At 42.9% G+C, this 15,329-nt stretch overlaps 1 protein-coding gene across 2 annotated transcripts in view; it reads left to right on the top strand.

The window, feature by feature from the left end:
* Window positions 1-12,779, top strand: part of Ttc23 (tetratricopeptide repeat domain 23) — a 94,153-nt gene extending 81,374 nt beyond the window's left edge. For both annotated transcript variants that reach the window (XM_076848838.1, XM_076848839.1), the window contains exons 10-11: window positions 11,277-11,359; window positions 12,217-12,779. In XM_076848838.1, the coding sequence (XP_076704953.1) occupies window positions 11,277-11,359; window positions 12,217-12,331 (198 nt within the window). In that variant the 3' untranslated portion in view covers window positions 12,332-12,779. The remainder of the gene's footprint in view (window positions 1-11,276; window positions 11,360-12,216) is intronic.
* Window positions 12,780-15,329: the final 2,550 nt, after the last annotated feature.

Here is a 15,329-nt window from a genome sequence, read left to right as displayed (position 1 = left end):
TCTATGGACCAATTGATGAGCAAGCCAGACCTGGGGCAGGGGCCAGAGTAAGGGACCAAGTCAGGTATGAAGGGGCATCTGTTGACTCTATTGATTTCCAAAGAAGGGTGGACTAGCCAGATGAGCAGCAGGTAGGCCTGCAACTGAACCCTGAACTGCAGGGCCAGACTCTACTGCCAGGAGGGCTCTCTCCCTGCCTCTCTCTGCACATCCTCCTCCTCATCCCTTTCAACACTGTCTTCCCCCAAGATGAAGATCATGGCTTCCAACACTCCTGAGTCATATCTTTATCCCTGTGCCTTTTCTTTGCCTCAGCTTGAAAGAACTTGAGGGAAGACTGTGGGGCATGGCTTGAATCCAGTGCCCACCCCTAGATCAGTCAGCGAGGCCAAGCAGAATGGTAGACTTTGAGAACAGGGTGTTTCCAAGGTAGCTAGGGACCTGGGAAGTGGTGGCTCAAGAAATACATAGTAAGAAAACCTGGGACAGGGTCACTAGAGCCCATCCATATTGGGAAAGGGGGCTATGCAAAGAATAAAATAGGAGAAAGCAGTCCCTTCCCTTAAGAATGTCCCAGACCAGAGAGGGAGTTATAGACTATAAACTCCCAAGTATATTTTATGCAAAGTTCCATGCTACAAGTCCATCTTAGGATCTATAGGAGAGAAGGCTTTTAGGGAAAGCATCCAGATCAATAATCGTGGAAAAGAGCTGAGACAAGGAAAATGAGTAGTTGTTCTCTGGCTGGGAAATGGAATAGAAGGAGGCTTCAGGACAAAGAGAACAAAATATGTTTAAGGAACTAAAAGCAGTTGGGGGTAGGGGTGGTGACAGGGAAAGGCATGAGGACAGATCTCTGAGGCTGTAACACAGATGTGCACAGAAACCTAAGCAGGACTACACAGGCCTTCACACCAGTGGGTCTGGGCTGGTACCTTGCACAGTGCTCTCTGGGGTGGCTCTTCCATTATTCCCAGCAGCACAGTTTTACAGAGGAAGGGACTGAGGCTCCAAAAAGTTAAGTCAATTGTCCCTGAGGGCAGTTTACTCTTAAGCAAAACCTTAAAGTCTTAAAGTTTCTGCATCAGGGTCACCTTGTGAATCAATCTCTGTGGAAATCTGCAAGTTTGTCAGCTTCCTGGGGAGAAAGAGACTGAGAATCCTTGCTTTGGGCCATACTGTCACTCACTGGACTGAAAATCAGCTCAGCTTCAAGAAACTCTTAGGTTGCTTCATCTCTAAAACCTGCAGTGGAAGTTGGCAACCTCTTTTTTCCTTTCATTTGACCTCGTTAACCATCACTGTCCTGAAAACAGTGACTCTGACAGCTTAAAGCTCGCTGGCCCTCTGCCAGAATTAGAGAGAAAGCGTTGGAACTTGTATGCACGAAGGTTGTCACACTGTGGTACACGCAGTTCTCATTTCCACTTCTCCACATGCACCCATCTGAGGACAGGGCTGGCTGCTCCATGAACACCAGGGCACAGACAGGGACTTTAAACATGCCTTTGACATCTGTAGCCCACTGGAGTTTCTCAAATGTCATGTTTATCACTGAGCTCTATGAACTAGCAGCTTTCTAAAGCAACCATAGTGTTTCTCTTGTTTATATCACAACAGATGCATGGCCAGAGTTTTCAACTCAGTAGCAGGAATCTACAGAATAGGGCGTTTCCAGATGTACCCCCCCCATGCTGAAAGGTCCTGGCAGAGCCCTGCAGGCATGGAAAACAGGAAGGCTCCAGAAACAAAGCAGACAGCATGATTAAATTACTGAAAAGGAAACCATATTATTGATCTGTCTTTTAAGGCATCTGCCTGCAGGGGAAAATTGGAGAACTCTGTTGGCTCCAGATGGAAATTTCCACAGCAAAAGTTCACATAGAAACCTGGTTTGATTCTAGGAAGGGCATCACAAATCATTTTCATCCAGGTGAAAGGCTGCAAACAGAATTTCTTGAGACTGTTTCCTATGTCAATAACATCTTGGGAATTTACTGGGCCTGAGTACAGTGTGAAGTCAGGTTGGGGTCCAGCTTTAATCTGCCCTCCATAGCAGGTACTGTCATAGGCAGGGTTTGGTCCATTGCCTTGGTACATTACACAGTCAGCATTATACATGTCCATAAAAGAGTCATAAAAAAATGTGGCCTGTTTCTCTAAAAATCTCAAATCCTGCTATAATGAATCTTTTGAAGAAAGGAGCTGGAACATGATTTTTATTCATAGATTGTAGGCAAGAAAGCCAATGCCAGACTGGCCTTCTGTGATCCTGAGTCAAGACTGAAGAACAAATCATCTGCTCCTTACTGTGTCCAGTCATTCCTCCAACTGGCTAAATATACAGAGCTGTCTTAGAGACAGCCATATTTTATATACAGTTCATAGCCTGTGGTTCCCTCAGTGATCCACTTCATTTTACTTTCCCTTTTGCACATTTGGTGTTTTCCTTGTGGCCCTGGAGATACCAAAAATTCTGAAGCCAAAAGCCACCAGGCCAATCGAACCTTGTTTGTCCCTGAAGCTGATTCTTGTCTTTGACTGATTCATTGTTAGGTGCAGCAGTCCATTGTGTTTAGAGAGGAAGCATGATGATGTCGATTTCATATAAACAAAATCCTGTTCTTGGGCTGAGAAATGCACTTAAAGGCTTGAAGATGTTTGTAAATCAGCTATATGAAAATGAGAGCTGATAGTTAAAGGGGTCAAGGTCATTCCTTCTCAACTTTCTGGAGGGAAAATGTGCAGCCTCACTTTTCTGCTGTAGCTTGATTGGAAATGAGCATTCCAGGTCCCCTGGCCACTGGTCACTCTGGTGTCATTTGCTGCAGGAAGGTAGAGCTCTCCTGAGGTCAGGACCCTGGCAGCCCAGACACAGTACCCCCCCTGCTTTTGCTGTCCAGTAGAAAGCCCAGATGAGGCATGGACAAGGACTGCCCATGGATGCAGCTACATTTGCTCCTCAAATGTCAGCTCTTACTGTGGCTTAGCAAGTACACAGTACCTTCAAAGTTCCACAGTTGGCTTCATGGTCTGGAGGGATACAGCACTGTGAGCCTGGGCAAACTGTCCTGGCCAGAGGCTACCTGGCAACTCATCAGAGTCTCACTAAGTGACTGGAGAACAGGAATTTATGGGTGATGGCCAGGCAACCAGACCTCCTCCTGCATAAATTGAGGGTAACCTTAAACAAGTCGAAAGAATGTTGGTCAGGAGTGGCTGATACAGAGGGCATGAATTCCAGAAGGATCAACTGAGATTGAGGAGCTCCACATCATCAGGGAAATGTGCCAAGAAAAGGCAGCTCAAAGGACTCAGTTTTAGGAACGTCTCCTCCCTGCCTTGGCTGCTCAAACAGGCCAGTCCAACCTTCAAACAGCAAGTTGGCTCTCCACTTTCCAAATGAAGCCTGTCTTTGTACATGGTGCACACCAGGATCCACCTCCATAGCACGTCCTCCTGGTACCCCTGTTTCCCAAATATTTGCTGCAGGTGTCCTGGAGAAAGATGATGCTAGCTAGCTTGCTTCAAGACAGTGGCCAGAGGATGTAACAAAGTCATGGAGGGAGTCAAGGTATGATGATAAGGACATAGACCCACAGCACTTGGTAACCTGGAGAGAGGCAAGGATGGTGTCCACCTTGGCATGGCACCCAGGAGATACTCAGTGAGTTTCCCAGAGGGTCCACACAGAGTCACTATGTGGTCGTGCCTAGGCCTCTCTCCTACTTCTCTTCTCTTTATAGCCGAGGGTCCCTCCTCCCACCTTACCTATTTTTCTTCCCGGAGACTCCCTACCCATCAATGTATCAGACCTTCCAAAGCTGTGGGGTTGGCATGTGTTTGTGAGACAGACACACAAAGTGTTTCCCCAGATATTTGGATTTCCTTCCTGGGATCCCCATCACCACTACCTCCTCCCTCCCTGTGGTCTTCACCTGGCTGACTCACTATCCTGCCATTCTCAACTCTAGTGCCACCTCCTCACAGAATCCCTCCTGAGCCAGGTGCCCTCTACCACCCACTCACACGCCCTGTTTTCTCTTTCCTTGGCATGTCATTCCTCCTCCTCCTCTTCTTCTTTTCCTCTTGTAGTTCTTATCACAAATTAAGATGTCATATTTGTGTATTTTTAAATGTCTGTCTCTCCCATTACGTTAGAAACCTTAGTGCAAGACACACATCTGCCCATTCCCTGACACATCCTAAGGTGGGTACAGGGTAGGCATATTGCAAGTGCTCAGAAAGCAACAGCTGCAGACAGGAGTGACATGGAGGACACATGTGCTGTGAGGACACAGCTGGCTTCTGACTGGCTTGGGAAGACGCCTCCACCTCTGACTCCCTCCATAATGGAACACTGCCTGTGCTTGACCCTGTCCATACCTCCAAGTCCATGGCTTTAGCCTGCCTTGCAATGATTTGTAAATGAAAGCCTGTTTGTATTTCTTAAAGCCTTTAATATTTCACACTAATGGTAGTGGCTTAGCACTGATGGTTTCTGAAGTCGTCTTCTTTGACATGAAATTGACATGAAAACAGAATGTATAAAAAAAGAGTAGTGATTTCAGATCCTCAGCATTAGAGTAGTCCACATACCACTCTGGCTCTTTTATTTTTCCATGCAAAGAAAATACAAGTTATAGTGTGACAAACTTGGCTTGGACCCTCACCAGAAATTTTAAAAATATGTCTTTCATGATTTTCTATTGTGGAGTCATGTAGCCTTGTAACTTAGATGACTCTTTAGTTGTAGACCTGGCTGTACTGCCTCTGTTAACAAACAGGATGTGTTTCATCAGCACTTTCTTTATCTGAAATTTCCTAATAGAAATCATGATGTGACTCTGGGACCTTGGACTGGAGGGTGAGGGAGAAAGGAAATCCACTTCTGCAGAGGTCCTGCTGTGAAGACAGCCAAAGTCATGGCAGTCCATTGACAGAGATCCCCCCAAAACATAAAATATACTACCTTGTGAGTTTGGGTATTTAACTATTGGGTTTTATTTTTTAATCCAGAGTGTAATAGGTCAGCTAACCTCTGTGCCCTAGCTGCCTCTGAGCCACCCTCTGTCTACACTGGGAAGGGTGTTAGAAGCACAGAGGTAGGCCACAAGTAGGAAGATAGCAGACTGATGGCTGTATCCCAGTTTCCTGGGCTCCTGGACTCCTTGGAAACCTTGCTTTCAAATCTCAGAGTCGTGTCAAAAATAATTTTTCAAATTTGCATCAAATGCTTAAGATCGTCTCTTAAAGACTCTAGCTTTATCAACGACTCCTAAGAGAAAGCAGCAAATAGTGTCAGCACTCTTCCTACTACTGACTTTACCTAGAGTATAATTTTTAAGGTTTTCAACCCTGCACACACTATGGAGCTTCCTCACCAGAGGAGAGGGTTCAGTGGCTGATGAATCACTGCAGCCCAAGGCTCCAATCACATCTCAAAGCTCCATATAAAAATTTCCTCAGTTTATTTGCTTATTCACTTATTTAATATTGGTTCATTTAGTAAATATTGCAACTACTTGTGTTCCAGAGACTGTGCCAGGCCCTGGAACACAAAGGTTGGCAAGACCAACGCAGCCCCTTGTGGGGACAGCTGGCTGGGTAGTGTGAGAGCTGACATCTCCTGTTGTCTTCCACAAGGGAGGGAAAAGCTCCCTGTTTGGCATTTAAGGAATAATAGAAACACAAGGTGCTGCTTGCTCACAGCCCCTCCATATAAAGTCGGAAGAACAGCAAGATAAGGAATCCTTAAAATTTTTCTGGATATTGGGAATTTCAGTTGACTCTTTAAAAAAAATTATTTGTTCTAATTAGTTATACATGGCAATAGAATGCATTTATGCAATTGATATATCATACATAGATGGGGTATAATTTCTCATTTTACTGAATGTACATGTTGCAGAATCATATTGGTCATGCAGTCACATATATACATACAGAAATAATGTCTGTTTCATTCTACTGTCTTTCCTATCCCCACATCTTCTCCTCTGCCCTCTCATCAATTTACCTAATCTAAGGTAACGCTGTTCTTCCCTAGTGCCCACCAGTCAACTTATTGTGAATTAGCATTCGCATATTAGAGAAAACATTCGGCCTTTGGTTTTGTGGGATTGGCTTATTTCGCTTAGCATGATATTCTCCAAATCCAACCATTTATTGGCAAATTCCATAATTTTATCCTTCTTTAAAGCTGAGTAATATTCCATTGAGTATATATACCACATTTTCTTTATCCATTCATTTATTGAGAGATACTTAGATTGGTTCCGTAGTCTAGTTATTGTGAATTGAGCTGCTATAAACATTGATATGGCTGTGTCACTATAGTATGCTGATTTTAAGAACTTTGGGTATAAATCAAGGAGTAGGATAGCTGGGTCAAATGGTGATTCCATTCCCAATTTTCTGAGGAATGTTCATACTGCAAATGAGAAATACCGTTTAGTGGCTGATGTCAAAGGAGAGTGCACTGTCCTCTTGGAACAGTCAAGAGTGTGAGATGATGGGGCTGGGGATGTGGCTCAAGTGGTAGCGTGCTCACCTGGCATGCGTGCAGCCCGGGTTTGATCCTCAGCACCACATACAAACAAAGATGTTGTGTCCGCCAAAAATTAAAAAATAAATATTAAAATTTTCTCTCTCTCTCTCTCTCTCTCTCTCTCTCTTAAAAAAAAAAAAAAAAAGAGTGTGAGATGCTTATTCCCGGTAGAGACTGTTCTAATGTCAAGGTCTGGGGGCTTCTTCCTTACTCAGCTCAGCCTGACTCCCAGCAATTTCAATGAACACTTACTTAACTCTGTCAATGTCTGTGTTTTTTAACAAAAGAATCAAAACACCAGCTTTACCCTGAAATGCTTAAGAAAATGCAGAACATTGAAAAATTAACTTATAGTTCCTCAGATAAATACATAGCAATTAAAACTATTTCTGGCCAGGCATGGTGATGCACACCTGTAATCTCAGCAAGTCAGAAGGCTGAGGCAAGAAGATCACCAGTTTGAGACCAGCCTCCTCAACTTAGTGAGACCCTGTCTCAAAATAAAAAATAACAAGGGCTGGGCTGGGGATATGGCTCAGTGGTAAAGTGTCCCTTGGGTTAAATCCCAGTACCAAAAATAAATAAATAAATAAACCAATTACTGGTAGAAGTATATATTGAGTTATTTTGCTATTTAAAAGGGTATCTTGCTTCATGGTGGCCCATTGAGTTCAACCTCACCAGGCCTCACCTGTCAACTGTCACTGGTGTTTTTTCCTGTTGTCGCTTTTTTTTTTTTTAACTTCCTTAAAGGAGGTTCTCAAAATGCCACCTGTCAAGGAGCAAGCAGCCTGTTGAAAATCTGGTTGAGGAGCATAAAGTCTTCCATGGTACAGCATGTGCTGTTGATGTCTTACTGTAGGATTTGGCTGGTGAATTTGCCCTTGTTGTCACAGTGCACAAAATGAAGAGAGAAATGATGGATCATCAGCATTCCAGTCTCTTCTTTAGTACTTCTAAGATTTTCTCTGGGAAAAGTTTAATTTTAGCTTCACAAAGTTATTTTCAGAGTATAAAAAAAAAAAGCAAAAGAATTTTACCAAACTGATGTCAATAAATACAAAATTTTAAATATGCCCAAATGAGGACACACAGTTGAAAAAGTTATTTTAAAAATCTCATTAAAATTGGAGGAAATTTGGAAAATACATAAAAGTATAATGGAAATTTGAATCTCCTCTGTTAATGATTTTGTTTTTTTCTTTTCTTTCTTCATGCATTTACTTTTCTCTTAAGTGACATCAAATTATATAATGCCTTTTAAAAATTAATTTAAAATAAGAAAGGAATATGTTGAAGAGCAGTTTGGTGAGTGGGTGGGTTTATAGAAGTCCTATCAATTGCCTTCTCATTCTTCCTGGGAATTCGAGACTATTCACCAAGCAGCTTCTCTTCCCTGGAGAGTGAAGGGCCAGGGAGAAGAAGCTCAATAACCAAAAGGATCGGTTGGAAATTCCTCCCATGTTTTAGATTTTAAGGCCATCTGTTAAGGCAGAGTGCGCTGAGACCTCAGACTGTCTCAGATAATCATTATTGTCAGTAAAAGTCTAATGCCACACTGAATGAATTAACACCAAGCCACATCAACTTCAGCTCCTCTCAAAATGAGCCTCATCGGAGACACTCATAAATATGTAAACAGGGAACGTGGGGTGGGTAAAATTAGACCTCATCTCTTACGCACAGAGAATGAGGAAATGAAGTCTGTTCTGGCAGGAAGGGTGCCCTTGAGAGAGGCCTCTCTTGTCCCCTGTTTGTGGGCGCCTTCTCCTCTCCCACCCCTATAATGGAGTAAGTCTTGCCCCCTCCAGGGTCAGAGGCACCAAGGCTTCCCACGACTGCCTCCCAAACCGAGCGAGCACTGGAATAATTTTCATCCAGTGTCATGGCTGTCAAGACAACATGCCCTGTCCCCTCCTCTCAAAGCAGCAGAGCTTTCTGAAGGTTCCTGAGATCCAAGGTCACAATAATCAATCTGTGGATTAAAGCAGCACTGGTTTAAATCCATGGGACGAAGTAGCTCCTGGCTGAGGATTTCAGTGTAGATTTAGAAAGTCAAAGATTCATCAAACAGACAGTCTGGGTTCCTTGCCTTTGCAGAATTTGATTTATCTACTAAGTAAAATACTAGTTTCCCACTGCTTGGTGCATAACACTTCAAGTTAGAAAATGAAAGTTTTCTGTTATTAAAAAAAATAATTAAAAAAAGATTCTGTCATATTCTTTTTTTTTTAATACTTATTTTTTAGTTGTACACAATATCTTTATTTTGTTTACTTATTTTTATGTGGTGCTGAGAATCCAACCCAGGGCCTTGCACATGCTAGGCTAGTGGACTCCCACTGAGCCGCAACCTCAGCACCTGCCCCCTCATTCCATCATATTCTTGTCTGATATTTCCTTCCTCAAAGACAAACACATTCCCAGATTCCAGGACCACATACATTCTCAGCTCCTCAAGATTGAAACAATTTTCAGTCTTCATGTTTTCCATAGCTTGTGGAGACAAAGCATTTCAGCTGCTTGCATTTTTATTTTCTTGAAGACCCAAAAATGGTTGGCAGATCAAAATGAATCAAGCCTTCAGTGCTATATCCCCAAACTTCACACTTTTTTTTAAACTCAAGCTGTTAGCCATGTAGAAAACTTAACTCAATCTTTAAAAAAATTAAGAAATATTTCAGATATGAAAGTATGTGTAATATAACAAACACCTGTGAACTCAATAGTCAATGTAGGAATTAAACATGAACCGTACAGTTGGAATTTCCTGTTGGCCCACCCCCGAGAACCACTATCTTGAATTTGATATGATTTCTATGCTTTTCTTATTTTATTGTGCTTTTGTTTTGCATGTTTTAAAGCTTCATATTATATGCACTCACTTGGGATTTGCTTTTTCCTCTTGACTTTAGAATCTTGAGATTCATCTATATATGTGGGAAGATATATATATATATATATATATATATATATATATATATATATATATATATACACACACACACACACACACACACACATGCTCATGCCTAACCTTTGTATGATGTCATACACATATATACAACATATGTAAATATCAACATTTACTTATCTACTACTAAATATAGCTAAATTGTCCTATAAAGCATTTGTACTAATTTTAACACCCACTACCAATATATAAAATAATTCTTGTTGTTTCCTATCTTTGACAAAGCTTGATATCATCAGAATATAATTTTTGCATTGTGATAGGTGAAGGGACACTCATTGAAGTTTTTGTCTTTGTTTCTGGTTATAAGTGAGATTAAGCATGGTTCTTGGCCAGTTTTCAACTCCTTGAATAATCTGTTTGTTTCTTTTGGCCTTTTTTCTATTGGAAGGATGTTGTCAATGGTGTTGTTTCTCATTACCTTTTAGAAGTCTGTTATGTATTCCAAAAGCTAAGCCTCTCTCAGTTATGTGCATTACAAATATCTTCCTTCAGTCTGTTTTGCCTTTATATTTTGCTTATGATGAATTTTGGTACAAAAATATTTGACATTTCCATGTAGTTAAATGTTATCAGTTTTTTACCTTTGGTTTGTCTAGATCTTGTGTAAGAAATACTTCCTTACCTCAAGATCATAAGGCGATCCTCCAAGATTTCCATGTGAAACTCCAAGTTTTACCTTTCATATTTAACTCTTTAAACATTTCTGGGAATACTCTTTGTGTTGGTATGAGTTAAGTTTTCATTTTCTTTCATTTGGAACCCAGTGGTCCTCAGACCACTTATTGACTAGTCTACCTCCTCTTGCTGATCCTTCAAGGCCAGCTCTGTCATCTATCAAGGATGGGGCTCTTTGCCTTGTTCTATTGGTCTGTTTGTCTACCCTGGGATGAAAATTATTATTGTCAATTTATAATTGTCATTTTATAAAAGGTCTTGGTATCCAGGAAAGCAAGTTCCTATATTTCATTCTTCTTCAAAATTAGTTTGGTTATTTGGGGCACATCTTTAATCTTTCTTCTTTCCTTGAGTTTGCCCTGACCTAGTACAAACAATCAAATGTCAAGACTTAAGCAAAAAGGAGAAATAAAGCTAATGTCAGTCATGAATAAATGATAAGCTATTTAACACCTAATAACTTAAAAATTCCTGTGTAGCAATGAGCATAGAAAGCCCATATAAAACTAAGCATTTGTTAACAAAAAAAAAAAAAACCCAAATCCCCTCCCCCCTATTTCTGGGATATAGCAAGGGCCATTTAAAAATAGAAACCAGAGACTATTTTCTGGTCAGTACCAACATTCTTGCCTTTATTTTTTGAAAATACTTTTAAATATTTTTTGCATGCAGAAGAGTTTTATGAAACAGTGCTAAGAATGCACATTTGTTTTCTGGGTCACTCAAAATATCTGAATCAAAGGTCAGACTATGCCAGGGAAAAGCCCCCAGAAGGCACTAATTCCTTTGCAGCCTGGACCTCAAAGTGAAGCATTCTTTTTTTTTTTTTAATATTTTGTTTTTAATTGTAGTCAGACACAATACCTTTATTTTATTTATTATTATTATTTTTTAAAATGTGGTGCTGAGGGTCAAACCCAGCGCCTGGCACATGCTAGACGAGCGTTCTACCGCTGAGCCTCAACCCCAGCCCCCAAAGCATTCTTTTTCTCGTCCAAGGGAGACTTTATTTTTCTGCAAAGTGCTCTTGGGAGCATTTCCATAACCTCATGATGTCTCCTTGGTGTTCTTCAGTGTCTTCAGATTCAGATGATCTTATATGGACCGCAAGACAAGAGGACCCTGGCCACCCAGCAGTCTGTGGACACCCTGTCCAAGTAAGTTGGCTTTCCCTTGCTCTTCTTCTCTAAGTCTCCCATTCCTTCACCATTCAGAATCCCAGAGGAGGCTGATTCTATAAGGTTCTGTGGAATGTTTTACTGACTTCCCACGACTTGTATAGTTAAATGCAGGACCTGTTTCTTTGAAATATCAGTCATAAAATATCTTCCTTGCCTAAATACTAGAAAAGAATTTGCTCTTGAATAATTTTAGAAACACAAACTGGATCCTATCCTCCTGAAGATCAGTCCCCTGCAGGTTAAGGCACCCACTGTGACGTGGGGAGGTGGCCTGCTGGAGTTCTGCTTCGGGTTCCCTCAGCCCTTGGGAGGCCTGTCAGGATAGGAGTCAGAGAGTCCCTGACCTCATCTTGAAGGCTGGCCCATCCTTTTGCTGGCCCTGAGCAGAAGCCCAGAAAACTGTCAGAAGGTCCCCCACTTCACATAGCCTGTGCCCCCTGTGTCCACTTTCAGGGAAGTGCCCCAGTAGGCTGGGGCAGAACCCTGGGCCAGCCAACAGGAGAACTGTCCCGTTTTAGGGTGGGGCACGTAAGTCAGCCTGGCCTCTTGTCCAACCTTGACACCCCTCCTTACTCTTGTCCTGCTCACTGAGCTAAAAGTGTTGAGTGGCTCAGCTCAGTCAGAGTAGTGGCGAGGAACTGAGACAGAAGAAAAGCATCTTGTGTTTGATACTCTTGTGCCATGATTCTCTCACTTACACCCTCTCCTGAGACTTATGAAATGTTTCTGGTCAGTCACAAGGTTCCTATCACAACGGCAAAGAAACCATGGAGGTGGAAACCTTGCAGAGGCCTAAGGGGGCCGCACATAACCCACTCTTTCCTTGTTTACAGGACCCCCGAGGTCGCCAGAAAGGCAAGGAAGTCTCCAAAAGCCATAGTGGCATTCTGCACCACTGTCCCTCAGCACTCTGCACTGGGAAAGGCCAGGACCAACCTGGCAGACTGAGACCCCTCACCCTTACTCCAGCGAAAGCCTTGGGCCGTCCTGGGCACTGCCATTGAGAGGCCATACAAACCTGTTCAACTAGAAGATGGAACTTACCCACGCACAGATTCTCAAGGCCAACCCTTTGCTCCAACATGCAACAGTAATACCAAAACCTCTTTGGGCCACATTTTGACAGTGGATGCTCTGAATTCAGGCTGGTCTGGCACTTGTGTGTTCTTTCTTTTTGTCACCACTCGTGGTTTTTCTTGCCAACAAGAATTTGCCTACCAGCACTACTGTGGCCAAAAGCTTTCTCTGCAGAAGTTCAGAACTTCCTTGTACGTGTAGCCCCTTGCACACAGATCTGGAGTCAGATTCAGAACAAAAGATTCTAGAAAAGGCCCTTTCTTACAGGAAGGTAATAGGGGTTGAGAATAAAATGTTAATAAAGGGAAACACAAAAGTACTGATGTTGGTGTGCATTTTTAAAATGAAGACTGAGGGGTAGCTCAGTGGTGGAGTGCTTACCTAACATGCTCGAAGCTCTGGGTCCATGCCTAGCACTGAAATACACAAATAAATTAAATGAATACTCCCCAGGTTCCTCAGAGCCTGAAAAGGTGCACAGAGATGCTGTGCCTTCATTCATGTGCTTGTTCGCTCAGTGAATTTTGCTGAGCACCTAGTATGTACAAGGTCTGTGTTACAAACTGGGACATAATGGACAACACACATACAGTCCCCCTTTCATAGTGTGTAACCCAATATGACACTAGATATCAAACATGACAGTGGAATTAGTAAATGATAGCAAGTAGCGATTCAACAGAGAGCTGAGGACAATGGGGTGGGTGGTAAGTGGCCCTCACTTGGACATGGGCTCAGGGGAGGCAGCTGTAAGAGGGTGAGCAGGCCTGAGTGCTGCCTGGAAGGGCCAGGCAGGGAGGGACACACACTCCCTGCTGCTTTGCTTCGTCCTGTTGCCTCTCCCCAGCACTGCTTCTGGGGCTGCACAGTCCCTGGTGCTGTGTCCACAGTGGGCTTCGGCCTCCTTGGACCACAGCAGGTGGGATGCTACAGTCATGTGATGGTGGCCCTTTAGCAGGAAGTTTTGAGCTCTTTCTCTTGGGTGTCAACAAGAAGATCAGGGCAGGGATAAGGTGGATGGAACCTCCAGAGGTTGGGGGTGCAGGCATGAGCAGTGCTGTCCCTCCCCCACATTCCTTCATCCCCCCCTTTTGTGGCCAGGGAGGCTGCAGGTCAGTGCTAGAATGGCAGCAGCATTATAGCTCGACTTCCCTGTGCTCTGACCCCTCAGGGAAACCCCGGTCACACCAAGTCCAACTGTACAGAGCAGCACCTCAAGAATTTGTGGGGGAAATAAACTGAGAAGAACTATGACGAGGTGAAAAGGCCACCCTTGTCTTCTTCAAGAGTGATTTCTGACCACGCAGGCCACCCCTGCTCACACCCACCATGCTGGGCTCAGGCCCATGTGGTCACAGCAAAAGGAGTCGTGATCGCCCCTGACCAGGTTCCTAACTGGTTGAAGACGTGAGTTTCAATGTAGATAGTGGAATAAGCACTTAAATATATATACATTGGAGTCTTTTATGGACTGTTTGTGTCCCTAAAAGATTCATTTTTGAAGCCCTGTTATGATTTAGGTATGAGATATCCCCCCCAAAAAAATCATGTGAGACAATGTAAAAATTTTCAGAAGTGAATTGTTTAGATTATGATATATAATCCAATCATCAGATCAATCCCCTGATATGGATCAACTGGGCAGTAACTGTGGGCAGGTAGGGTGTGGCTGGAGGAGACAGGTCACCATGGGTATGCCTTTGGGGTTTATATTTTGTTCCTAGAGAACAGAACTCTCTCTGCTTCCTGGTTGCCATGTCCGGAGCTGCCTTCCCTCCACCAGGACCTTCCACCACGACCTTCCTCCTTACCTCTGGCCCACAGCAACACAGTCAGCTGTCCATGGAATGAACCCCACAGCAACGCAGTCAGCTGTCCATGGACTGAACCTCTGAACCCACGAGCCAAAATGAACTTTTCCTCCTCTAAGTTGTTCTTGACAGGTTTTCGGGTCACAGTGATGAAAAAGCTGACTAAAACAAGACCTAATTGATGTCATTTGGAGATGGGGCTTTTAGGAAGTAATTAAGCCACTAGTTTATTTCCCCTGGTTAATGGGATTGGTGTCCTTGTGAGAGAAGGAAGAGAGATGATCTCTCTCCCCAACATGAAGACAACTAGAAGATGACTGTCTGCAAGCCAAGAAGGGAGCCCTCACCAGAAAGTGAATCTGCAGGACCTAACCAGTCTCCAGAACCATGAAAAGTAAATGCTGTTTAAGTCACCCAGGCCATAGTGCTCTGTCACGGCAGCACATTTAAAGAAATATGGATTATTATTTGTTTTTTTTTTCTTTTCTGAATTTCTTGGAGGGTAGCTTGGAATCACAAAACATCTTTTAAATTTAATGCTCTACCCCAAGCCTAGGAAAGAGTACATTTAGGAATGTCTTACCAAATGTCACCTTCGATTAAATTTAACTTCTTTAAGAGAGGAAGAATACAGCTATTTGTGTTTTTACTTTTGTCAGTAAAAGGCTAAAAGGAGGGGCTGGGGTTGTAACTCAGTGGTAGAGCACTCACCTACCATGCATGAGGCACTGGGTTTGATCCTCAGTACCATATTAATGTAAAATAAAGATATTGTGTCCACCTAAAGCTAAAAAATAAACACGTATTTTTTAAAAAGGCTAAAAGTATATAAACAGGTAAAGACATCTAGCTCTTCCTTTGACTCAAGCTACTGCAATTTTTTGAAGTACCTAAGAAACAGTCATGATTAACTAACCTTCCTGTTTGCACTTAAGGTAAGCAACTGTCCCAGGATCAGTCTAGTTTTAGCACAGAGAGTCCTGTGTCCCAGGAAACCCCTGGGACCTGGGCACAAGGGAGAGGATGGTCACATCTTGCGGCACTTGTCTTCCAGGCTG

Source organism: Callospermophilus lateralis, chromosome 3 (assembly GCF_048772815.1).
Source record: "Callospermophilus lateralis isolate mCalLat2 chromosome 3, mCalLat2.hap1, whole genome shotgun sequence".
NCBI lineage: Eukaryota > Metazoa > Chordata > Mammalia > Rodentia > Sciuridae > Callospermophilus > Callospermophilus lateralis.
This window is presented reverse-complemented; position numbering and strand designations above follow the sequence as displayed.